We start from the raw sequence: 24,085 nt of genomic DNA on the forward strand, positions 1-24,085 counted from the left end.
TGTGGACACGATAGCATGGTTGATTCGGTCCGTTATGCCGTTGTGCACAACTTGGATGCAACCACCCATCGTGTTGATTACTTCGAGGAGTTGCAGGTTTGGGCGTAAGCAAATACATTTTTCCTATAGTAAAGTATACAGGGTTTCTACTTTGCCCTCTAAAATTTTGCATCTTAGGGGTACATATGGAACCATTCTGGTTGGAGACGAACTGTAAGACTGGTACTGCGCCGCCGTTAGTCTACTTTTTTTGGTTGCACTATTAACCATTGTGCCAATACCCTCGCGGATTCAGTCACGTAGGAAAATAAACGCATCATGTTTATCATAAACTATAACCCTAGAGCTAAATATACTTGATTTTTTACTAAATTTTTTTACTTCACACACTACAGCTAAGTGAGATTTTCTGGTAGGCTGGCTTGGACATCGATTTATGAAAACTCCACTCGCTCCAAACTTTAAAAATTTCGCGGTATAAATAGTTAGCCCGTCAATACAGATTGCGTCATATTTAATCCCTTCTCGCCTTGGGGGGCTTGGCATGTCCTATATTGTGTACATGTATGACTGAACCATGAATTTCATATTCAGCGAATATCCCATATTTCTGGTGTGCCACACAAAGTCACGAAAGAGCTCAGACACAAGAGAGCCCCAATTCGATATCGAATTCGATACCGGCTAGCGGTCAAAAGCAAGGTGTCTTTTGTACACCTGTTCGTATCTCTCAATAAAACGTGGTGTAAAATCAAAGGGCTAAAACCATAGCATCGTCATCTGTGGATCCCTTACTAACACTCTGCTTAATAATATTACATAAGTCATGCGATGGCTCAATGCAGGAGTCTATCCCAATATGCTTAGCTACCGCGATACCTAAGGAAGACTCGTAAAACTTCCTGTACATTCCAGCATTCAAGACGAGGTCTTGGGTTTAGATATAACTGTGCTACAGCCGAGGTAGAGGCGTAGAGTATTTGTAGTACATTGTTGTTTTATTGTAGTTTTTTAGTCATCGATTGACATTCTGGAAGGTTAACCCCTAACTAAGTCACATTCCGTTGCATACGCCGCCCTGGAGGTTGGTGAAATTCACGCTTGCCTCTCGTGGTAACGAAGCCCGGCGGGGAACATTAAAGTTCAAGATCCAAGGGGCTATGCCTTATGGTTTAAACAAGTTTCCGCGGTGTTTAAACTGGGTTATACGGGCCTGTATTGTAATACTATATAAAATATGGGTGGTGAAATGCTAACTGGGCTATCGATAGGCGCCTAGATATGTAGCTGACACAGCCCCGTATGGCATGGTCCAGTAACCGGAAAGTCCTCGATATCCTCATACTTGTGTCAAGGAAACGCCACGCTCTGTCCCTGTATCCAAAGTGTTAGGGTGGGATTTACGCCCAAAAGCAATCTGCCGGCAGGCATCGTGGCGTCATTGGCTGCTTTAAATATCTGGGCAATTATTCCCAACCACTGTGGTTCTTCCAAGACATTTGCGGGTTGGGATATTTGATACATTTACTATTATAGATCATGATTAATCTCTTGGCATTGAATTTATCAGCATGTTGCACCTTTGATTTACAAGTGTAATCAGGATCTAGGCTTTGTGGATCCCTTCGATAACGCAGTAGAGACTTCGTATGCATGTACCTGCATAATGTCTACTCTATTGTAACCTCCATTTGTACCCAATAAATTTCCTTCTGATTACATCGGGGTGTAACACAGCGAGACAAAGTGGAAGGCAGTAGGCCATGCTGGTTAATATTTGGTAAATAATGGTTTCGCCGAATTTCATGAGAAGGGAAATAATGACTCGCAAAACTATATAAGAATAGCCAATCCTCTCCTCTTTCCATACTCTCAACATTTCATTACTTAAATTTTCACTCAACCCTCAATATACTATGATTCACCGGATTCCAGCCTCCTCTCTTTTTACTCTTGCAGTTGCTTTCTGCCTCATTAATAGAGTAGAGCTGTACAAAAGGTATTCCCCTGAAGACTTGGCCCTTATCGCGTGTTCGAGTACTATTGATACCGTAGCCATCTTTTGCGGTGAACCATCGACCGTCAAGGGTATTTCACCCTGCTATTGCCGAAATGCCCCGAACTTGGGGTCGCTATTGATTTGCTTACATGAGATGAACTACTACACTGCAAAAATGGCCACTCTTCTCGAGAGCACATGCTCCTATGGTCCAGGTACTCTCGATGCGGCTTACCACAATGCTTCCAGTTATGCTATAACCCCCATTTCCACTCAGGTCGGAGCTCTTTCATACCTTCCCGTTACTGTTAACGAAAGCACTGTTGGTACGAGCTACCAATCTTATCGCAACCTCTACAACAACAACACTTTGGCGGTCTCGTTGGGAGCTGGCTTTGTTGGGTTCTTCGGATGCATTATGTTACTTTCTGGTATTTTTAACTGGACCATGCGCTTATTTCCTGCCATACCAAACTGGTTCACCGGTTCTATATCTATTTTTTTCCGACGCCACGTTTCCTTGACTGCGGCTTTCAAGAAGGATAGAAATGTTCCTTTGAGACTTTGGGGGTATCCGATGGGATTGATCCCCACAAGATTGGAGTCGTTCGTGGTCTTGCTCTCCTATGTGTACCTCGTTTTGGCCTGTGCCATTGGATATACCCCCCCTGTTGAGAACAATCCCATTTTTCCAAACGCCAGGGTGGAGATTGGTAGACATGTAGCTAACCGAATCGGAACCATCGCACTCTTCATCTACCCCTTGGCCATTATTTTCGCGGGGAGAAATAACGTTTTACTGTTCATAACGCGGTGGAACTACTCTGTTTTTAACATGTATCACAGACATTTGGCCCGGATCTTCCTCCTTTTGACCATGGCCCATGGAGCATCTATGACTATCACGCTCAAAAGCAACTCTGTCGCTGCGTATATGGAAGCGTTGCTGGCGGCGCACGTGAGGTGGGGTATCGTGTCGGTTGTCGTGATTGGGTTGTTGGCATTCCAATCAGTCTTGTTCTTGAGAAGAAGATCCTATGAAACGTTTTTGCTCATTCACATTACCCTCGCGGTAGTTGTGTTGCTTGGCGTACATTTTCACGCAAAGCCGTGGGGGTTTAACGGTTTTACATGGGCCGTTATCGCCATTTGGTGCCTCGATAGAGTCATCAGGTTGGTTCGCATGTTCTCTTTTGGTATCCAGGAAGCAACTGTCACGATAAAGGCGGAGGAAACGCTAAAGGTGACCGTCCCAAAGCCTCGCTACTGGAAAGCCAAACCCGGCCAGTACTCTTTTGTTTCTTTCTTGAAACCATCATGCTTCTGGCAGTCCCATCCTTTCTCCACTATCAGTGAGAGCGATACTGAAATCAGCTTTGCCATTAAGATCAAAGGTGGTGCCACCCACGGCTTGTACAAGCAGGTGGCTTCTTTGCCTGGACATACGGATATTATCAAGGTTGTTGTGGAAGGGCCTTATGGGTTTAGCTCTCCCGTGTCCCAGTACAGTGAAACCTTGTTGCTTGCCTCTGGAAATGGTATTCCAGGGTTGTACGACCATGCTATGCGGTTGAGCAGAGCCGGTGGTCACCACTCTGTGAAGTTGGTGTGGGTCATCCGCAACTGGAGATCTGTCTCGTGGATGTTGGAAGAGCTCAAAGCATTGAAAGATACCAGGGTGAATGTCACAGTATATGTGACGAAGCCGAAGGACACGTTGGATTATAACATTGACACGGTAACGCTTCATTCCAGTCTTTTGTCGTCGGAAAAGAATCGTGAGTTGGACTATGACGGAAATGATGAAAATCTTCCCACCAAAGTGTTGGCTAGCTTGAAAGCTTGCCTATCCCATGTGGTCTTTGAGGAGGGGCGTCCTGACATTGATTGTTTAATTCAGGAAGAAATCACTAACGCTGAGGGAAGCGTGGCAGTGGTTGCGTGTGGTCATGATAGTATGGTGGATACTGTAAGGTATTCCGTTGCCTTTCATTTGGGTGCCTCCCAACATCGTGTGGATTACTTTGAGGAATTACAAGTTTGGTCTTAAATCCCTGAGTATTGCGATATATTTTATTTACCAGTTTATATTTAAGGTAATAAATTACCTATATTAGCCATTGAACTATATGCAATTTCATGCTATATTAGTATATCCATAGGTGTCATGCTCCATAAACCAATCTCTACGCGTACTAACATTTTGTTTTTTTTCCGACTTTTAAACATTAGTATTTCAGAGTTTTATTTATTCTAATCGAGTTCCACCTATTGAGGAAAGCTCGCGCTATGTACAATGTCCCAGGGACTAGTTCTTGGCCACACGCATCATCTCATCGATGAGGACGATCTTTTCTCTGGGCTTCCCACAGTCCTCGCCCCTTTTCTTCTCTTCGGCATCAATCTTGTACCACTCGTCGGCTGAAACGGCGTTCTCGCTGCCAAAAGCCTCATCCTTGGGGGTTTTTAACCTTCCGTTCGCCAAATCATGGAGGATCAAATCACCCACCAGGAAGGCATCAAGCATCGTGGTGGCGATGACCCCCTTTGGCCCATTTTTGATCCACCCGGATGTGTATAAGCCCTTGATGCATCGTTCTCCAGCATTGGCCTTCGCACTGGCAGCAAGGACTCTACCGTCTACGTTTCTAATGACACCCCGCTGAGCGTCAAAAGAGATATTGTTCTCCGAAAAACCCGGTAACGGAGAGCCCTTGTACCCGATGGATGTTATGACAAGTTCGGACTTGAGTGTCTCGGTCTCTTCCGTCTTCCTGACCAGAACCGGCTCATCAGCCGAAACAGGCACCGAAAGTACGTTCTGGTGGCAAATGGTGGACTGCAACAAGATAGGGTTGGTTGGATGGCTGATGAATTTGAATGGCGACAACATGTATTTCAATGACCACTGCTTTGCCGCAGACAAACTGCTCTCGCCGTTCTTGGCCCTGAAAGCCTCCTGGTCCTTCTGGTACTTGCGGTACATGTCCAATCTCCTCTTGTGAACTCTACCCATCTGCGGAATCAAATGTTTCATGCTCTCAATCAAAAATTCGTCAATGCCGTTAAACTTGACCAAACTTTCTGTTTGCTTCGACGCGGTGGACAAGTCCAACAACTCCCTAAATTCCTTGTTCGTAAAGGCGCTCTCGTAATACCCTCTGCGAGCCACAATAGACACATTCTTCACTGTGCTAGCAATTAACTTCTTTACGCTGTCGCTCGTGATGTCTGTGGAGGCCCAGTGCTTTTCAGGCGACGCTAACAAGATTCTAGCAACGTCTAACGCCACATTACCATTCCCCACGATAACCACATTCTCTACCTGGTCTAGTGGCGGATTCAACGACCGGAACTCTGGCAAACCGTTGTACCACCCCACAAACTTGCGAGCTGGAATAACACCCGGATGATCTTCCCCGTCGATTCCAAGCGTGTTGTCTTCGTCACACCCGTAGCTGAACACCACCGCATGGTACTTGTCTCTCAAGGCGTCGATAGACACACCAGCTGTTGCACCTCCAGCAGAAGCGACTTGCACGTTACCAAAGAAACGAACCTGCGGGCTTTGCATGACCCCGTCAAAGGTATCCTGGCAGTTTTTCACTTCAGGATGGTCAGGTGCTACCCCATAACGGGAAAGGCCGTATGGCACAGGTAGCTTTTCAAAGATGTCAATCCGTAAGTCCTTGGTAGGAGTGGCTTCTTCAGAGCTATCCGCTAGTGCCTTTGTGAACTTTTCTAGCAAGCGGTGGCTCACGTAGAAACCAGACGGACCAGAACCAACGATGGCGACTCTGTATGGAGAGGTTGCCGCATTGGACAGATATCTGCGGGCCAACGGTCTAAGGGTGGTTGCAGATGTGGTTTGGGCAAAGATTACCCTTCCAGCGGAGATCATAGCGAAGGGGGTTTCTAGGAGCTACCAGATGGATCAACGATCAAATTGAAGCACCGGGATTGGAGTACTGGGGCACGTTATACGTGGGAAAAGTACAACAATCCTGCATGCAGACAGTTTAGGAAGAGCCCCACGGGACTGGCGGAAACACGTCTATTTTACGGAAGAATAAAAGTTGGTATGAATTAGATATGAATTAGATATGAATTAAATATGAAGTTGAGATGATTGATCCATCAAAGTTAGATATCGGATGAAAGCGTCCTTGCATAAAAACCACGAGTACAGTATCGACATTGGAAGGCGTCGAGGCGTACCAGCAAAGGTATCACTTTTTAGAGATCATATGGCTGTTGCTATACAAAGATTGATTCAAGGTTGGCCAGGTAACTTTTCTTCCTCTTGGAGCCGTAATAAGCTACAATCATAACAACCAAGACCATTCGGTCTAGAGTGTAGCGACGAGCGGCTAGAGCCTAGACCCTTTGTGCCGTGCGGGACGGGACGGGACGGGAAGGCTAATTCTACGAGTGGCTTATCTCCCCCAAAGACGTAAGCGTGGCTATATCGATACCGTGACAACCATAGGCCTAGGTCTTGTACAGGATGTTTAGCTTTCCCGTAGAGATCCTTTTTTTCGACAATCCCTCGAGCTATTGATGCTTATTACAGGCGTTGAAGAGTAAAATTAGACCCGTATAGGTACATACACCTCGGATCCAACTAAAATGGCATATGCCACGACATATGTAACGGTAAAACTCCTTCTTGCGAAGCAACTCAAACACGGAACCTGAAACAGTGTTTGTGTAAAGACGCGTGATTTCAGATCCAGCATGTGAATAGGCGCACCCGCTTTCCAGCCGCTGAACCCTAAAACGACCAGCATACCGAGAAAGTAGCCAGCTGTACAGGACACCAACAGTATTTAGGTGTCAATTATGCGCCACTCTCTAGTTTAACGTTTCTAGACTCCCAGACGGGCAAAACAATGCACATACGTGCAGACTAGCTAAGGCAGCGCCGCATGTCATCCTGCAGCTCTCATTAAGGCCTCGGATGCATAATTTCACTACGTAACCGGTCGTGATACACATATTTGTTTAAGTTTAAATGTTATTTTTAGCTAACTCGACGCCGCGATAACAAATCTTTAGGGATAGATACCAAGCCACACTCCTTTGATGACATCAAGTAGCAACCAAAGCCTCAGAGACTGTGTTATCCACAGACACCCCAGTTTGAGTGGGGTGTGTCAAAGACAAGCCCGTAGGGCATGCACCTCTCGTAATCTTCCATTGGCATGCAAAAATATTCTTGTTTGTGTTACCACTTGGCTGTCACAAATTGCGTGATACGCTTCTTACGTTCATGCGCGTCGCCTCCCATGCCTCTTTTCTTGACCCACTTTGAGTTTGGGTTCTGACATGGACTCGTTTTGCGACCATAGCAAGAAACGCCTATTATAAATAGGAGGCTCCGTCCTCCTCCGGCTTAATCTCTGAACGCTCCTTTTTCTTTCTCCTACGTTAACAGACCCTGTGCTACTCTCACATCGATTAAAATGCCTATTCAATTCATCAGAAGACAACTTAGAAAGCTTTTGGGCCGTGACAAGCCAGAAGAGACCACCAAGCCAGTCGACAAGAAGGTTGACGAAACTACACCAGTCGAAGAGGCTGCTCCTGCTGACGAAGCTGCCCCCGCCGAAGAAGCCGTTGCCCCAGTCGACGAGTCTGTTACTGCCCCAGAAGCCGAAGTTGTTCCAAATGCCAAGTAACTCCTTTTCTAGCTAATCTAGCTACTACCCACAGAGGTAATGATTGCGGTATTCCCCTATACCCATTCCGGTTTAACTCACGCTTTGTTTGTGTTCGGGGGAGGGGATGGTTTGCGTTGATTTTTTTCTTTCATTTCTCGTCAACCATGGCAACGGCTCCTTGATTGGGTGCAAATGGCTAGGGTGACGGGAGAGCAGCTGAACCGCTTTGAAAGCTGTCCGTATAGTGTTTTTCCCCTTTCTATCTGTTCTTGCTTTACATCTTTATAGTTCAAATAATACATCCGATAATGAACAACCACTTCTGGATTTTTATTTGCAAGTCTGTAAAACCAAAACACCCGTAGTAGCCGAGAGGCAATCAATGACGTTAATTTAGCCGACGACTCGAAACAAAACTGTCACGCCTGTAGTCTCGTAAACTTTAATACGCGTTTGAGTGTGATTGGTTTAGAAAGTATAGCCAGTTATCGCAAAACTTAATTCATTTTGACACCTGCATGGAAATGTAAAAGCAGTGCCCGGCTTGTGCAGCTTTCGCAGATAACAGTGCAGACTTAAGCATACAAGCTGCTATCGCGCTCGACGTTTCTGCATAACAAGGCAAAGAACTATATATCTAAAACGGACTACCTTGTACTCCTTATCTTGTGCTCCCATCTTGTACTCCTATCTTAGAATGGATGCAACCAGGGTACATGTAAAAGATTATTCCTTGTATGCCATGTTTCTAGTTATATCTCCAATACGGTTGCATATATTTCTCGACAGAAGCCAATGATCGACTGATCAATAGAAACCTTTACAATTCTATAAAGCACCTGTATTAATCCAGACTAGCAGTTCGGTCCAATCCGTGGGCAGGACACGCTGAACGTGAGCCCGCTGCTGGCCGTTTCGTCCGAGTCGTCCTGCCCTGTGACTCGGGCTGCATCCCCCTCGCCATACGGAGGTACAATTCCGAAGTCGCTCGCAAAAACGTGATTTCCCACCGGGCATCTCTCCTGCGAAACAGGAAAAATTAAAGTGCAAGCAGCATCGTTACCCCATCAGGGAAGCGATATTTACCGATACGTCAAAATATAAAAACGCCACATCTCCCCTCCCCCACCATCTTGTTATTTCAACAATACCCGCAGTATCATCCCCACACCATGATCCAGTTAGCCAGAGCCGCTCGCGGTTTGCCGAGAATCGCAGCCGTCCAGCGCTGTATGAACACATCCACCATCGCCGTGGAAACCTCCAAACAGACTGCCCCAAAGACCAGAAGAAGAAGAACCACGGTGTTCTCCGACAAGCTAAACAAAGGTCCTTCGTTCGAAGACTTTGTGAACGGCAAGGCGGCGGATCAGGTTGTTGACCCGATCGCTGCCGCCATGAAGGACCCCGAGGCGAGATTGCCCGCGTGGTTAAAAGTTCCGATCCCAAAGGGCAAGTCTTTCCAGAAATTGAAAAACGACGTCAGAGAGTTAAAGTTGGCCACTGTGTGTGAGGAGGCCAAGTGTCCAAACATTGGCGAATGCTGGGGCGGTAAAAAGTCGGAAGCCACGGCCACCATCATGTTGATGGGTGACACCTGCACCAGAGGCTGCAGGTTCTGCTCGGTCAAGACCAACAGAGCCCCTGCTCCGTTAGATCCAATGGAGCCCGAAAACACCGCCGAAGCAATTTCCAGATGGGGCTTGGGCTACGTCGTGTTGACCACTGTGGACAGAGATGACTTGCTCGACGGTGGGGCCCACCACTTGGCCGAAACCGTGTTGAAGATCAAGCAGAAAGCTCCACAGATCTTGGTGGAATGCTTGTCGGGTGATTTCCGCGGTGACTTGGCGATGGCCCAGGTGTTGGCCAACTCGCCGTTGGATGTGTTTGCCCACAACATGGAGACCGTGGAGAGATTGACTCCTCACGTTAGAGATAGAAGAGCCACCTACAGACAGTCCTTGGCTGTCTTGAACTCCGCCAAGGAGGTGCAGCCCGACTTGGTCACCAAGACCTCCATTATGTTGGGTTTCGGTGAGACCGATGAGGAAATCTTACAGACCATGAGAGACTTGCGAGAGGTCAAGTGTGACGTTGTCACCTTCGGTCAATACATGAGACCAACAAAGAGGCACATGAAGGTTGCCGAGTACATTACCCCTGCCAAGTTTGACTACTGGAAGGAGAAGGCGTTGGAGATGGGCTTCTTGTACTGTGCGTCTGGTCCATTGGTGAGATCGTCGTACAAGGCTGGGGAGGCGTTCATTGAAAACGTCATCAAGAAGAGACGAGGCATCTACGCAGAATAGAGACGCTGGGGGATGTACTTCCATAGATTGCATGTAATTATTTATTATCCACGAAAATGAAAAATAAACAAAATTACACAAAGCCGTAGCTACATCTGGTAGTGTGGGGTTGAGCGGGCGAGATGACAGTAAAGCCCTAACGTGCATGGCACGTGATTTAATATAGGGCTAATACCAGTGTTTCGTGACTGCCTATGGAGCTAGCTGTATATACTTGAGTTTTTCGCGGTGCGATCGTGTGCCGGGGCGAGAATCCCAAAAACTAGAGCCATCGTCCGCGCCGCACGGATTATCACAGGCGTGTGGCACCCAATACCATCTGTCATTTTTCCCGGGTAAAATTAGATAGCATCCCTAATCGGGAAATCGTTATGAGCGATGCGGCCTGCCGCCCAGCTTAGTATGACGAGCCGGCCGAAAATTTTCATTCCCTAGTATGGGCGAGTTTGTGAGGGAGACGCATACTGGCAGTATGGAACGCTCAGTTTTTTTTCCAAAATCATAGTATACACATAGAGCGCTCGTTAAAAACGGAGTTTTGAAAGGCCTTTTTTTTTCCTTTTGTAAACCATATCAACTAAATAATCGTATGTGCCCTGACGTACAAGCGGAATCCAGAGCAGTTGAGGCCAATCAGTTCCATGAGATAACCCAAGAGGCCAAGGGCGATAACCCACAAACAAGGGAGGACAAAAACTGGCCTCTTGCCCACCACGAGACGTTGACGTTTCTATCCCTGGGTGGCCTGATTTGACCTGTCCTGAGCTTTGACAGCAGCCGATGGTCGTGTTATTGTGATATCTGGCTGAGGGTCTCTGGAAGACCCCACCCTCCCGGCTATCTCCAACTGCTGAGCCTTCAACTCTGGTCTGCCCCTATCTTGAACACGTTACTAACTCTTTAGATCATCATGGCTCACGAATCTATTTGGTACTCCCACCCAAGAAACTACGGTAAAGGTTCTAGACAATGTCGTGTCTGTTCTTCCCACTCTGGTTTGATCAGAAAGTACGGTTTGAACATCTGTCGTCAATGCTTCAGAGAGAGAGCCGCTGACATTGGTTTCCAAAAGTTCCGTTAAGAGATTTGTTGAATCTCGATGGATGGCTTGCTCGTTTCATTCAAAGTGCTAAAAAGCTGGTTGCCTTGTTGCGGGGTGTATTGCCACTCCATTTATTTTCTACTTCTCCTAATTTGTGTTGCTGATAATATATAAAATCTCTTTTTACATGTACTCACCGTAGCATTCAGATCAACATAGTCCATTGATGTTTTTATCGTTCATGTACACTTTATGAGTGACCATGGGGCTGGCTATATAACTCCAATATTGAACGCCTGTAACCGCTGGAACCGACCACTCTCATCATTTCCACAACCCCGTGGTTTTTCTGAAACTGGCAACTCTCATCATCTCCACAATCCCGTGGTTTTTCTGAAATCATTTTAAAATACTTGTTGCAGACAACATGCAGCGCCATTGTTGGCTACAAATCCTCCGTCCCGTCATTTTTTTTTTCTACTTTCTTTGATTAAACAATACACTATGCTGAATACACTTCGGACTAACTGCTCCACATGATACTAGTCTTTGGCCAAACCCTCTTGTACATGGCCATCCCAATGGTGTCCTGTGGGTTCAACTTACCGTCGAACGTCGCCTTCATGTAACCATGGGTCCCCAAGCTCTCTTTGATGAAACCGGTGCGGCCCATCTTGGTGAACAACGGAATGGCCTTGAAGTAGTTGACATCCTCGGAGTTGAAGAACATGTATCTGATAGTGATCATTCTCTTGTGGATCTTGACCGGGTGGCCCGTCAACACCACGCGCTTGACCATGATTCTCTTGTTGTCGGAGTTCAAGAAGGTACCGGAACCGATCAACTTGATCGCACCCGTCTCACCATCCTGTTTGAAGAAAATCGCAGGCACCGACGATGCGAACGCCACTGGGGCGATACACGTGGCGATACATCCAGTGGTGTTCTCTGGGTGCAAGAACTTCTCGTATTTTGTGACATTGTTCGAGTTGTTCGAATTCTGGGAAAAGACCGGCTGGATGACCTGGCGTCTTGGCCCGTACTGGACAATGATACTGGACTTGGAAGCCAATGGCTCGGTGGCCTCTTCCCACGGCTTCATGTGGAAGTTAACCATCGCCAACTTGTGTTCGTGCTCCAAGAGCCCATACACAATGAACGCCGTCTGCTTGACATCGGCGATTCTTTCGAGCAAGAAGCGTGGGGCCTTCACGTACATACGGCACTTGGTCCCCGGGGTGACCTCCGCCTCGACAATCGCCTCCTTGAGCACCCTGTTTCTGGTGGCCTTGTAGTTATTGATTGCCAACAAGCGATTGAGCACGCTTGGCTTGTTCGGGTCGTGGTTCTCCTCGTAGTCCCAGGTGCAGTTACCCAAAGACTTGACCCCTCTGTAGCGCTTCAATCTCTCGATACCCGACTCATTAGGGTCCAACTCGAGCTCGTCTGGGAACTCACGGTCCTCGTCAATTTGCTCCCTGTATTCCGCCAACTGGCGCTCCTCCTCCTCCGGTGACAACTCCACAAACATCTCGGACTTTGCATCGTCGAAATCCGCCGCCTCCTCCTCCACCTCCATCTCCTCCTCCATCTCCTCCTCCATCTCCTCCTCCATTTCCTCCTCTTCTTCATCGTCCGTGTTGATGGAGTCATCGAGGTACCACTTGGCTTGGTAGTCGGAGGTACCCTTAGGCACTCTCCGTGGCAATGAGCGGTCGTAGGTGTCTTGGAGATACACGTGGCTGTCCATTCTGACCCCACGTCTGTCCTCATCCTCGGACTCCCACTCCTCGTCCATGTCAACTTCCTCGGGCGCTAACTCATCCATGCCCTCCTGGTTTTCGGTGGGGGAAAACACATCGGTTGCGGCTGCAATTCCACCGTGAGACTTTGTGAGCTTCTCGAGCTGGTGGAGCTGGTAGTCGCCAAAACCTGGAATGTGCACCAAGCGGTTGGCGTTGAAGCCAATCCCTCTGACGGTCCCTTCAATCACCAAATGTCCTTCGTCAGGGGTTTCAGACTCCTTCCAGTAGACGGCCTCCGCGAGCATGTACCCACGGGAGTCTCTCCACGAGATCTTGTTTGGGAACTTCTGGCACAAAGTTCTGGTGCAGTTGACACAGTCCTGAGGGGAGTCTAACGCATAGAGCTTATCCTGGTTAGGGAAGAAATGCTTAAAGAAAGAAAACAACGACTGGTAGATGTCCTTCTGAAGGTTCTTCTTAGGATAGGCAGTGACGAGGTTAGGGATCACACCAATGACCGAAGCAATACCCTGCGACTCCAACGCTCTCAAGATCTGCTCACCGTTAGCTGGATCAATTTCCTCGGTCGCAGAGAATCCAAAAACCACGAAATCGGAAACTTTGGCGGAATCAAGCACGCTGAGAAAGTTGGTTGGATCCGGCAAGATGATCTTCAAGTTGGACTTGAACCGCTGAACCTTTACATCCGATATCGAAGGCACGGAAAACACAACCTCATCCTCTTCGGGGTCCCTCACACAATTGAGCAACTGGCCCGCAATCATCTCCGCGGTGATGTCGGTGGTGAGCGAAATCACGGTAACCACCTTGGACGCTGCGTTGGACCCCTCAAACAACTTTCTCGACAACGTGGAGTTCAAGATCTTGTTGTACTTGATCTGTGTTGCCACATGCTTTCTCTCCAACTTGGTGATGGTCTTGATCGGTTTGTTGTTGGCCTTGGTGCGGTCGACCTTACCCTTGTTCTGCGCCTTTAACGCACCCTTGGACGCGTGCTTAGACTTGAACGGCTTATGACCTCCTGTCTGCGAGGATCTGTGCGAGTGTGAGCCGGCCATGGTGTGTGTTGGTAGGAGCAAAAAGAGGTGTTCGAAGGTGTTTAGATGCGAGCCGAAGTTTTTCACTATCAAAATTTTTTTTTCTCATCGCGCACGTGATGCCGCAGCTAGTAGAAAGGTTGAGATATGCTGGAAAGGGTTCGGGGTTCCGCCGTTTAGCGTTAGTACCACCATCTAATCTTTACAAATAGCCAGAAAAGTGGTTAGCTATCGGTGCTGAATTGATAAATAAAGGTAACTGAGAAATTATCGATTCAGCGGCCTGGTTCAATGAGATGGCAAAACATCTCAGCTCTAAGGTAACGATGCATGGCACTCTACTACGCAAATATACCACGACGGTGGAGACTATTACCATCCATGCAATGTAGCTATTAGTTATAAATGGCACTTATTTACCTCTAGCAGCACTCTTGGCCATAGGGTAGGTTGAACACAAACCCTTGAACGGATGATGCATCTACATGAACTTTGCTGTATTTCGTTTTGAGCTATTTAACTATATAGTATATAAGCTGTATCCCATCTATCGACATTCAAGACCATCGCCTCAATAAAGAGACACACGGACATCGAACTTCCTATCCGGGAGTAAGTTTATCTATCTCGGGTGGTTAAAGATCATATTCTTTTTAGAAAATGGCAACGATTATAACTTGATTATATACATTAAATCGCCGTGGCAAATACCCCCTGTACTTTTTGATTAAAGAAAAGAAAAAAGGTCTTGAGATGGCTTCGTTAGAGGGAGGGAATCGGCGCCCTTTTATACCGTTCGAGGCGCGGAAAAATTTGAGATTGAGAGTTACCCGGGCTCATCTCTGGGATATTAATTGTAAGGGCTCCAGATGATTATATGCAGGCTGCATATAGGGCTTGAATTCATACTGAATTATCCTCAGTTGAAGTAAACATTCGCAGGGAATAACAATATATAAAAGTTACTACAGAACATTGACTCGCTGGGTATTCCAGTGGGAGTTATCTCTTTACTCCAGAGCTGACTAGTATAGTCCAGGTCTAACTCGTATGTGGAAAAACCTGTATTAAACCAATACTAAATCATTTCTCACAGACACCATTCACTCTGAAATATCCTTCAAGTTCTTGTATAAATTGCTCACGAGATGGTGCAAGCCATCCAATTTGGTCCCGCATTTCATCAAAACGGGATCGAATATCGAAACCTCGCACTTCTCGAGCTCCATAACCACGGAGTTGTTATATGTAGAACATTTGGTCAAGTAGTCTTCCGGTTTGGACTTTCTAAAACTAGGGAAGAAGCTAGAAATGGAGGTTGCCCCATGATGGCTCCCTCCTCCCGGCACGCTTTTACCGTCACGTACATTGGAAACACTTTGAGTGCGGTTCTTAACCTTTTCTCTCATTTGGTCCACATAACTCTTTCCATCGGGTCCAATGGTGCACCACGGGGACTCGGTGACCGGCTCTAACGTTCGCACCTCAAACCCAAGCAGCGCTTCATGCACAAAAAAGTCCAACGAAACGGTCGGTGGAAGGACAGGCGTAAAACTGGCACTATCAATGACATGCCAAGGGAAGAAGAGCTGCTTCTCTGGGATCTGGAGCGCTAGCTTGGCAAATGCGATGGCCTCAAGGAGCGCATTCATGTGGGTCTGTATGTTTTCTGAATTCGTCAACGAAAAGAGTACTTCCGCTCTTTCAACGGCCTGGAAAACTAGCTGGAGCGCCTGTGGGATCTGTGACAAGTCAATGGGCTTGTTTGACTCGTATCTGGACGATTTATGCGACCCCTTCATCTTCAAGATGAAGTCAACCTTAGTAAGCTGGTGCCTCTGGCGGACGATGATACCTTTAACGGCCTCAGATTTAAAGGAGCTCAAGGCTAATTGATTGGGGGTTCCATCCTCCAATGCCTCCACGCATTCATGTAGTGTGTCCAAGATCTTGGGGTATTCTGGCTTGATGATTCGCTCGATGAGCCACGCTCTTTCATTTTCCTGCGGCGGTTAGTACCTCACGGGGGCTATACGTCTGGTACCATGCTTACTTTAACCTGCTTTATCTGGGCTTCGATTTCTGTATCATCTAGTGGAGGATACAAGGCTGTCATGGTTGGGTGGTTATATCTTTTCTCAGTGTGATACACAAGGGATGCCAGTTACATAAGACCGTACGCCGCAAGGGTACAGTTATGTACAGGATTGGCACGTGGGGTAACCGTGCCTTCTGCGGTTAATGAAAGGCACGATTAGTGACGATTAAAAATATGGCATTAGAATATTAGGGTAGCTCTTTAATTTTAGTAGCAAAGATATCAAAGGGGGTAGCAAAGCACGGCTCACATTCTAATTTCTGTCTCGATCCCGGAACCGGTAAAAATCAAGTCCAACGAAAAGCCGCCTATGCTGGCGGTTATACGGCACAAGCAATCGACTTGTACCTTGCGGTTCACGAGCTTGAGAAGCGCATCTCTAACCAACCCATTTCGGGGTGATACAGAGATTTTACGGGTGGTGGATATTCCGGGTGGAGCAGTGACGGTTTCAGCGTGATCTATGCACCCCACAATGTTGCCTTCGTATATCGCCTCGGCGCTGTCCACCGTGATGATCACATCCATGTTGGACATTGGATTGTACACAACCACCTCAACCTCCATAGTCATAACATGCATGATCGATGAAATAATAAAGGGGTTTCTTGAGCCCATGTTGAGGGGATATTTGATCTCGGGTACTGAGAGCTCAACCGATAAATGAGACAAGATGTTTGAGATATTCAGGGATGTGGGGACTGAGCCCGAATGACCTTCAAGTTTAATGGTTTGGTCTATCCCAGAGATGTAGCTACTTGCGAATAGTGAAAGTTGGCGGAAGCCTTCATCCAGGTATGATAGAGGGTCGAGGGTAACATCTACCGTGAATACGAACCGTTTCCGGGCTTCCATCTGGATCCTGTGGACGGTGGCATGCCCAAATAACGCCTTTTTGGATCCAAAAAATATATCTAGCTCATCCATTTTAAGAGAAATATCAAGCTGATTGTTTGTCTCGACAAGGACCCTTACTTGAATCATATTTGGCGACGATTGTAAGAAAGTTATGTTCTGGATCATAGGTTCCGGTCTAAGGGCTGGGAAAGTTGTATTCCACCCCAGGAGCGTGGCCATAGCAGTACCAGAAATACCCCTGATTGTTGATTCAAGAAGTGCCAGGCTTAACTTCACGTCTCCGGTGGAAATGATTGAAACGCGGCTGCTCTTTCCGTCCAAGAACCGCTGGAGAATATTGGCGATGGCAACGTCGTTCCCGGTAAAACATCTCCCGTCTTTCTCAAAAACACTGATGGTGAGATCCCTGTCCATCGAGCTTTTAACCGGTTGCATGGACTCGATATACACCCCACCGAGAGTTTCACCCTGATGTTCAACCTCAAACCTCCCTCGTAATCCCAATAGCTCCACCACGCAGTGGCTTTCTTTGGGAATTCCCACCAGAAACGTAACATTCGAATCGAGAAACGGTTGATAGCCATCAACTGAGGGAATCGTAATGATGGTGTTTCTTATTTTAAACTCAGTAAGGGGTACCTCCACTGAGAGCTGGGGAGCGGCGAATGCAACAGGGACAAACACTTTCGACATGGCATACACCACCCATCCAGGAAGGTCCTCATTTTGAAACTTGGATGCCCTAACATACACCTTCATTTTCTTCGCGGCAAGGGTTTCCTGGACAAGAACATCTAGAGGAGATCGTCCATCGGGGCAGCTGGCTACGATGTTTCGCGGGAACCGAGGAATTTCAGCTACGACCGAAACTATAAAGTATCGGTAGGGCTGTAGAAAGATTGACGATGTGGTGACACTTGATACCTTCACCATCGAGGTGTCACAGTCTGGACAAAATATTTCCCATTTTAGAGCGGGAATATGCATGGACACAGGGTATTCGTATGGAAGGGAAGCCGAAATAGCCAAGTCCACTCCGTCAATCGTGTCTCTGACCATATAGTCCAAAATATCAGACCGTGGATCAGCTGGAACCGGGAACTCAATCTGTTTTCGAACCATTGTGTAGTAGTTACCATAGTTTATCCGTGTAGACAGGATAGAGGTATTTACTGAACCAGAGAGTGTTATTGGAAGTTTTTCCGCTCCTAGCTCTTTTTGCCGAATCACCGCAGTCATAAACAAGACGACATTTTGAGAAACAACTATTACTTCGCTGGTGAAGGCAAGAGGGGTAATGCTCCGATCAGCGAGGAGGATCAGAAGCGGAGGGGGGTGGAATGTGATGACATGCTTGGGGCCCTGATCTCCAAATTCGGCATAAACATCCACAGGGCTTTGCAGAAGTACGGTTATCGAGCCCATAGTAACCCCAACAGTATATGTGAGGATTCTGGGGTACCAGTTGGATATTTTTGAATAATTCACAAATACAGACCCCTCAATCTTAAGCGACACCCCTGTCTCTGTCCAGCCAAGAACCGCACAATTGTCAAGATTCACATGGACGGCCTCCATTAAAGCATTGGGAATGCTCCTCGAAAGATAAAGCGCATTCATTGCAAGTAAACCTGTGATACATATAAAAATAACCCTCGATGTGAGCAGACGGAAGATATAAGCAATTGCCCAGCTAAGCGCGCTGTTGTAGTCTGGTGGAAGGGCTGCGGTGTTATACACCCTATCAGTGCCCCGGTCCTGTAACAAGGGCATTGTTTCGTCATCGGGTGAGAGTAGGGGTGATTCTTCATAGTCAACGGTGGGCGTGTGGGTTTCGTCGATGCATTCTTGCAAACTTTCAATGGCCTCTGAGTTAAGCGCCTGATTCGTTTCTGAACTCCTGATGGTCTCAACTCCTAAAGTCTCCGACTCAGTCCCCAGGGATTTCATAGTTGAGAATAATTGTAATTAGTGAACCCCTATAAAAAGTGTGTTCAAGCTATTTTATTTAGCAAAAAAGGGGCATGGTGCGAATTAACCGCCGAACGCGTTATATGCGTGTACATGCGTCAATATCTTGCCGAATAAGCAATAAATGAGTATTAAAGTCAAACTGTCGTTTGAATCTAGACTACCGGGTGTCTATCAGTATACGAGATTTTCGAAGGTTATAGGATTTCCGAAGGTATTTCCATATTGGATAAAGGCTCATGAACCAGTAGATCAATAATTTAACGCCCTCGTGCTTATAATTGGTTCTTGGGTGTCATAAGTGGGAATATAGCTCCATTGTACGGTCCTATAATTTTCACCCCGCATCTTAACTAGATGTCCAAATTGTTTAGTTTCACTGTACTATTTCCTTAGCGCCCAGGCGGACCGGGTCTTCTGGATCTCGGCATGATGATTCTTCTTCTTGGGGCACCGCTCGGTTGTGGTGTGCCACTAGGCGACGGGGTACCCATAGACGGGGCGTTGGGTTGGCCAAACATACCATTGTTCCCTCCAAACGCGGCGCTTGGCTGACCAAACACGGCAGCCGGGTCGGTGGGAGCGGCGGAGCCACCGAAGTTGAACGACGGATTCGCCGGGTTGAACCCAGTCTGGGGCTGTGGAGTCACAGGAGACAGCGCACTAAAATTGAAGCCAGAGCCATTGCTAGCGCCAAACACAGGGGCACTGGTACCAAAAGCGGAAGGCGGGTTGGCACCAAACACAGGGGCGCTAGCACCGAAAGTGGAGGAAGGGTTGGTACCAAAAGCAGAGGCTGTATTGCTGTCAGGCCCCTGGGTCGGTGGGTTACCAAACCCTCCCGCAATGTTCGTGGTGGAGCTGTTGTTGCTACCAAAGGTGGGGGCGGTAGTAGCCCCGAATCTGAAAACCGAAGCAGCCGCTGGAGCATTCACCGCGGGCTGGCTGGCGGTACCAAAACTGAACGCCAGAGGGGCCTGGGCAAACACAGGCGTAGCTTCCTTGCTCGGGACTACAGAGGAACTAGCGGACGGAGTGGTGCTAAACCCGAAAGCTGGTGCTGGAGCGGCAGCCATTGGCTTGTTTGCGTCACCAAAGGTAAAGGCTGTCTTGGTAGCAGTGCCAAACAAAGACTCAGAGGCATTCTGGGCACCTGGTGTTGTAGGAGCGGCTGTCGCACCGAAAGAAAAGCCAGCAACAGGGGCGGTGGAAGGTGTGGAACCAGGGACAGGCGGGGCCCCGAACAGGAATAGCTTGTTCTCAGTGGTGGCGGGAGCAGTAGAGGTATCTCCGAAGGTTGGCTTGGAAGCCTCGCTAAGGGAGAAGGCAAGCTTTGGGTCTGAGGAAGGAGTCGCTGAGGTACCGAACGCCGTGTTAGGGGCCACCATCTTAGGAACCTCCGTCTTAGCAGCCTCTGTTTCAGCTGGTTTACTCGCACCAAACGAGAAGGCGGGCGTTGTTGGCTTCTCTGTGGCTGGGATCGCACCAGTAAAGGAAAAGCTGGGGGCAGTTCCACTTGCACCAAACACCGGAACGGTAGAACCAGTATCTTTGGCCTTGTCAGATGACCCAAGAGAGAGGCTTGGGGTACTGGTTGAAGTCTCGGGCTTTGCAGAAATCCCAAAAGAGAAATTAGTCTTTGGAGTAGTGGCTGCTCCAAAGGAGAAGTCAGTCTTTGGTGTGGTTGCTGCGCCGAAAGAAATTGGCGTGGAGCCAAAAGACACTTCTGGCTTTTTGGTTTCGGTTTCCTCCTCGTCACCAGCAGAACGTTTTTTTGAAACACCGTCCAAAGAGAATGTGGGGATGGAGGCAGCCTCGGTCGCAGACATAACCACAGGTTTCGTGGATCCGAACGAAAAGGTAGGGGCCGGAGCAGACGCCTCAGAAGCAACGATATCGGCGGAAGGCTTAGCACCAAAGGAAAAAGCGGGGGCCGGAGCAGATGTCTCAGAAGCAACGATATCGGTGGAGGGCTTAGCACCAAAGGAAAAAGCGGGGGCTGGAATGGATGTCTCAGGGGTAGCGATATCGGTGGAGGGCTTAGCACCAAAGGAGAAAGCAGGTACTGGAGTGGATGTCTCAGAGGTAGAGACATCGGTGGAAGGCTTAGCACCAAAGGAGAAAGCAAGGGCCGGCTTTGGTGTCTCAGAAGCAGAGATATTGGTGACAGGCTTAGCGCTAAAGGAGAAGGCAGGGGCCGGAGTAGGGGCCTCAGAAGCAGAGACGTCGGTGGAGGCCTCAGGAGCAGAGATATCAGTGGCGGGCTTAGCGCCAAAGGAAAAAGTAGGAGTAGCAGCTGGAACCGCTTCCTTCGAACCAAAAGAGGGCTGTCCTGTCAGTATTTCAGTCTTATCGACAGGCTTGGCACTAAGCAGAGACTTCTCGGGCTTTTCATACACATCAGGCTCGGCCGTTCCGGTAGACCCTTCCCTCGTTTCCTTGTCAGTCGACTTCTGGGACATGAAGCTGAACCCGGCACTGGGGGTAACAGCTGGCTTTTCTGCTGTGGCGTCCACACTAACGGAGAAGGACCTGGCAGTGTCCTTGGCAGCTTGTTGTACCCTGACAGCTTCGTCGTACACCTGCTGCTTTCTCTTTGGGTCAAACAAGTCGAACTCATTTCTGGAGGACTGTACGACCTTCGCGGTGCTGAGGGTGCCCAAGTAGCCGTCCATACCCTTACCAATGTTGTCGCTCTTGGCAGCTTCCTCAGAGATCTTCTTCAAGTCGTAGCAGAAGTCGCCGCAGAAGTAGCCCGATGTCTTCTTGCGAGCCTCGGGAATCCGCATTGTTCTCTTGCGCTTAGCGATGCTTTGCATGAAGGACCGTTTCTGGGGCGCATCGTGTGTCTGGGTCGACGTCTCGACCATTCTGGGGTTGTGCTGGCAACCAACGCTCCACGCCTCACGGGGTAATTTGTCTCTGACGATGGCGTTGAACTTTGTGTTTCTACTAGCCTGTGCATAGTTGTACAACTTCATGTTCTCCTTCAACTGCAAGAGGTAATATCTCTCCTGGGGATCGATGTTGATGTACTGCGGTCTGATCAATTTTCCGTCCTCGTACTGGCTCTCGTTGATGTCAATTCTCGGCTCCAAGACGAAACCCTCCAGTTCTTCGCTTGGCAAGTGGTTGAAGCCGTTTATCTTCACCAGACTTTGGTCCATCGCGTTGTAATAGTCCTGTATTAACTCGAGCTGGCTAGTGTACTTTTTTGGCTCAGGAAGCACCGTGTCGTCTTCCAAGCTAGGTGGGATGATCTGTGGAACCGTGCAGAGTCGATTTTCCGTCTTGGGCTCGACTTCCTGGCTGCTGAACGTCCTCAAGAGGCGGCCAAGCAACGAGGAATCGCGCTTTGAACGCTTAATAACGGGGGTAGCATCGGGAACAACCTCCTCAATATATCTCTTTGCAGAAACGGGCATTGAATTCTAATGGTTCTTAAAAAAGAAAATGCCTGGTGTTTTTAATGCCTGATGTGGGTATCCGATAGAATCCCCAACGTTCCTTGGTATCAATGTTCTGATACGAATTGTTACGCCGAAGCTTTCGATCTGTTTTGCTTTGCGGCTTCAATTTTTCGGTGGTGCGCGCACGTCTACATCAACAGAACTAGAAAAAGATAAGTAATCAGATGCCACTTTAGGCCATTTCACCAGTTGCTATTTCCATCAAACTCAATGTCTTCAGTGCTTCCAGATTTCCCTAAGGAACTCGCAGACAGAATAAATCTGGTTATTGGTATGTTGTCGTATTAATAGTTTCGGCTGATACTAACCTCTCAGCAAAGTGCCCAGAAAGCGAGAGCGTGTTTATAGATGTATGCGGGTTCTTGAAGGGCAAGCCAGAGAGCAGGAAACGCAAGATCGAGGTGGTGAACCTCGACAGCAGAATCGACAAGATTGATGCCTCAGGGATCGTGGTGGAGCTCAAGGATATCTCCTTCCAGTCACCGCTCCGCAAGAAAATGTCGTTGGTGTTTGCGGTGCATCCCGCAAGCCAGGAGCCGTACTTGGCAGTTTGCAAGCCTGGGGAAGCACCGGAGCTCGTTCTCAACGACTTGAGCCGCGATAACATCGAGTTTGCCTGTTTGTTGCCGACCTCCCGCGACAAGCCGCACCTCCAGACCTTGCTCTTGTTCTACAAGCACAACCAAGATGCCAAATTCAACTCTGAACCCTTGATCTTGACCGTCAACGAAGATATTTTGAAGAATCAGTTGGCGGAGAAGCTCGCAGTGCTTAGCCTCAACGCGTTTCTTGAAAAACAAGCACAGATGTTTGGATTCAACCTTACATCCCCGTTCCAGGAAAAAGCCAGCAAGGCGTTCTTTGTGGACGCGTACAATGGCTCCAAAGAGGGCACCCTCTACTTCTTACCCCAACACATCCTCTTTGGGTATAAGAAACCAGTCTTGTTGTTCCAATCTCACCAGATCGAGGCCATCACCTACACGTCCATCACTCGGTTGACCTTCAATTTGAACGTCGTGATGACGAAGGGAGAGAAGTTTGAGTTCTCCATGATCGACCAAGACGAGTTCAACAAGATCGACGACTACATCAGACACCGTAAGGTTGCTGATCAGAGCATGAGCACCACAATGAAAGGCAAGTCCACACTGAAGAACGAAGTCAGTGAATTGGTCACCTTAGTTGCAGAGGCCCCAGAAGGCGATGACGACGATGACGACGAGTCTTTCCACTCGGAGATGGGCAGCGATTCCGGCAGCGAGGGCAGTGACAGTGATATAGACAGCGACGAAGAGCCGAAGCAGGTGTTCAGCAAGAACGTGGAAGAGGAGGATCTCAGCGAGGACATTGGGTCCGAAGACAGCGGGGAATCGGACATGGAAGAGGTTGAGATGTAGGATATAGAAATGTAAAGTATGCTGAATGGTTAAATATTCATTGGTTTGGTTTGTAGAATGAACGAGCGTTGTGCGGATGATGTTTAATGGCTGGGATTATAGGATTACTAATACCTAAATGGTGTTGTAGAAGGTTGGTTGGAAACTTAAATTATTAAGTATTATTCTGGGCCTGTAGAACGTTAAAGGGCTAATTTGCTCATTGTATTTCCAGAGGAATTTTCCGTTCTGAATCTATAGAATATGCTACACCCTGGAATGCAGCAGAAGCAGCATTTCCACGCTTTAGGTTCGGCCACATCAGCCTATAACGCACCAAAGCCATCATAATTCCGTTATTCAGCTGTAAACCCTGAAAAGGGTAACCATTACAAACCCAAGGTTATATTTTTTTCATGTGATAAGTTTATATGGAAATAAATAAACAGCCCCTAGGCGTTATGACCTAGCTGTTCTCATAAAGTACAAT

General features: G+C 47.9%; 12 protein-coding genes across 12 annotated transcripts; 6 read left to right on the forward strand and 6 right to left on the reverse strand.

The window, feature by feature from the left end:
* BABINDRAFT_106298 (uncharacterized protein) lies at positions 1-254 on the forward strand. Its single transcript, XM_019126772.1, has one exon. It carries the CDS (start codon positions 35-37, stop codon positions 215-217), a length of 183 nt encoding a protein of 60 aa, XP_018982335.1. The 5' UTR covers positions 1-34; the 3' UTR covers positions 218-254.
* Positions 255-649, reverse strand: BABINDRAFT_106299 (uncharacterized protein). The gene has a single exon (XM_019126773.1). It carries the CDS (start codon positions 544-546, stop codon positions 292-294), a length of 255 nt encoding a protein of 84 aa, XP_018982336.1. The 5' UTR covers positions 547-649; the 3' UTR covers positions 255-291.
* Positions 650-1,285: 636 nt separating this feature from the next.
* Positions 1,286-1,762, reverse strand: BABINDRAFT_163904 (uncharacterized protein). The gene has a single exon (XM_019130175.1). The coding sequence runs from the start codon at positions 1,522-1,524 to the stop codon at positions 1,351-1,353; it is 174 nt and encodes a 57-aa protein (XP_018982337.1). The 5' UTR covers positions 1,525-1,762; the 3' UTR covers positions 1,286-1,350.
* A 299-nt stretch (positions 1,763-2,061) lies between these two features.
* BABINDRAFT_163905 (uncharacterized protein) lies at positions 2,062-4,118 on the forward strand. Its single transcript, XM_019130176.1, has one exon. It carries the CDS (start codon positions 2,175-2,177, stop codon positions 4,047-4,049), a length of 1,875 nt encoding a protein of 624 aa, XP_018982338.1. The 5' UTR covers positions 2,062-2,174; the 3' UTR covers positions 4,050-4,118.
* Positions 4,119-4,307: 189 nt separating this feature from the next.
* Positions 4,308-6,064, reverse strand: ARH2 (NADPH-adrenodoxin reductase; the record flags this gene model as incomplete). The annotated part of the gene is made up of 1 exon (XM_019132515.1): positions 4,308-6,064. The coding sequence occupies exon 1, from the start codon at positions 5,898-5,900 to the stop codon at positions 4,308-4,310; it is 1,593 nt and encodes a 530-aa protein (XP_018982339.1). The 5' UTR covers positions 5,901-6,064.
* Positions 6,065-7,156: 1,092 nt separating this feature from the next.
* BABINDRAFT_163907 (uncharacterized protein) lies at positions 7,157-7,927 on the forward strand. Its single transcript, XM_019130177.1, has one exon. It carries the CDS (start codon positions 7,465-7,467, stop codon positions 7,678-7,680), a length of 216 nt encoding a protein of 71 aa, XP_018982340.1. The 5' UTR covers positions 7,157-7,464; the 3' UTR covers positions 7,681-7,927.
* A 647-nt stretch (positions 7,928-8,574) lies between these two features.
* LAB5 (putative lipoate synthase) lies at positions 8,575-10,054 on the forward strand. The gene has a single exon (XM_019130178.1). The coding sequence runs from the start codon at positions 8,835-8,837 to the stop codon at positions 9,972-9,974; it is 1,140 nt and encodes a 379-aa protein (XP_018982341.1). The 5' UTR covers positions 8,575-8,834; the 3' UTR covers positions 9,975-10,054.
* Positions 10,055-10,884: 830 nt separating this feature from the next.
* Positions 10,885-11,055, forward strand: BABINDRAFT_173062 (40S ribosomal protein uS14; the record flags this gene model as incomplete). The annotated part of the gene is made up of 1 exon (XM_019130933.1): positions 10,885-11,055. One exon carries the CDS (start codon positions 10,885-10,887, stop codon positions 11,053-11,055), a length of 171 nt encoding a protein of 56 aa, XP_018982342.1.
* Positions 11,056-11,539: 484 nt separating this feature from the next.
* TSR1 (Tsr1p) lies at positions 11,540-13,840 on the reverse strand (the record flags this gene model as incomplete). Its single annotated transcript, XM_019130667.1, has 1 exon — positions 11,540-13,840. One exon carries the CDS (start codon positions 13,838-13,840, stop codon positions 11,540-11,542), a length of 2,301 nt encoding a protein of 766 aa, XP_018982343.1.
* A 1,082-nt stretch (positions 13,841-14,922) lies between these two features.
* On the reverse strand, positions 14,923-15,822 carry RAV2 (Rav2p; the record flags this gene model as incomplete). Its single annotated transcript, XM_019132072.1, has 1 exon — positions 14,923-15,822. A coding segment is annotated over one exon (900 nt), but the record flags the coding sequence as incomplete, so codon positions are not given.
* A 341-nt stretch (positions 15,823-16,163) lies between these two features.
* BABINDRAFT_10549 (uncharacterized protein) lies at positions 16,164-17,897 on the reverse strand (the record flags this gene model as incomplete). The annotated part of the gene is made up of 1 exon (XM_019126757.1): positions 16,164-17,897. One exon carries the CDS (start codon positions 17,895-17,897, stop codon positions 16,164-16,166), a length of 1,734 nt encoding a protein of 577 aa, XP_018982345.1.
* A 4,529-nt stretch (positions 17,898-22,426) lies between these two features.
* Positions 22,427-23,616, forward strand: BABINDRAFT_10551 (uncharacterized protein; the record flags this gene model as incomplete). Its single annotated transcript, XM_019126758.1, has 2 exons — positions 22,427-22,487; positions 22,532-23,616. 2 exons carry the CDS (start codon positions 22,427-22,429, stop codon positions 23,614-23,616), a joined length of 1,146 nt encoding a protein of 381 aa, XP_018982346.1.
* Between the last annotated feature and the right edge of the window lie 469 nt (positions 23,617-24,085).

The sequence above is a fragment of the Babjeviella inositovora genome (genome assembly GCF_001661335.1).
Source record: "Babjeviella inositovora NRRL Y-12698 unplaced genomic scaffold BABINscaffold_19, whole genome shotgun sequence".
Taxonomy (NCBI): domain Eukaryota; kingdom Fungi; phylum Ascomycota; class Pichiomycetes; order Serinales; genus Babjeviella; species Babjeviella inositovora.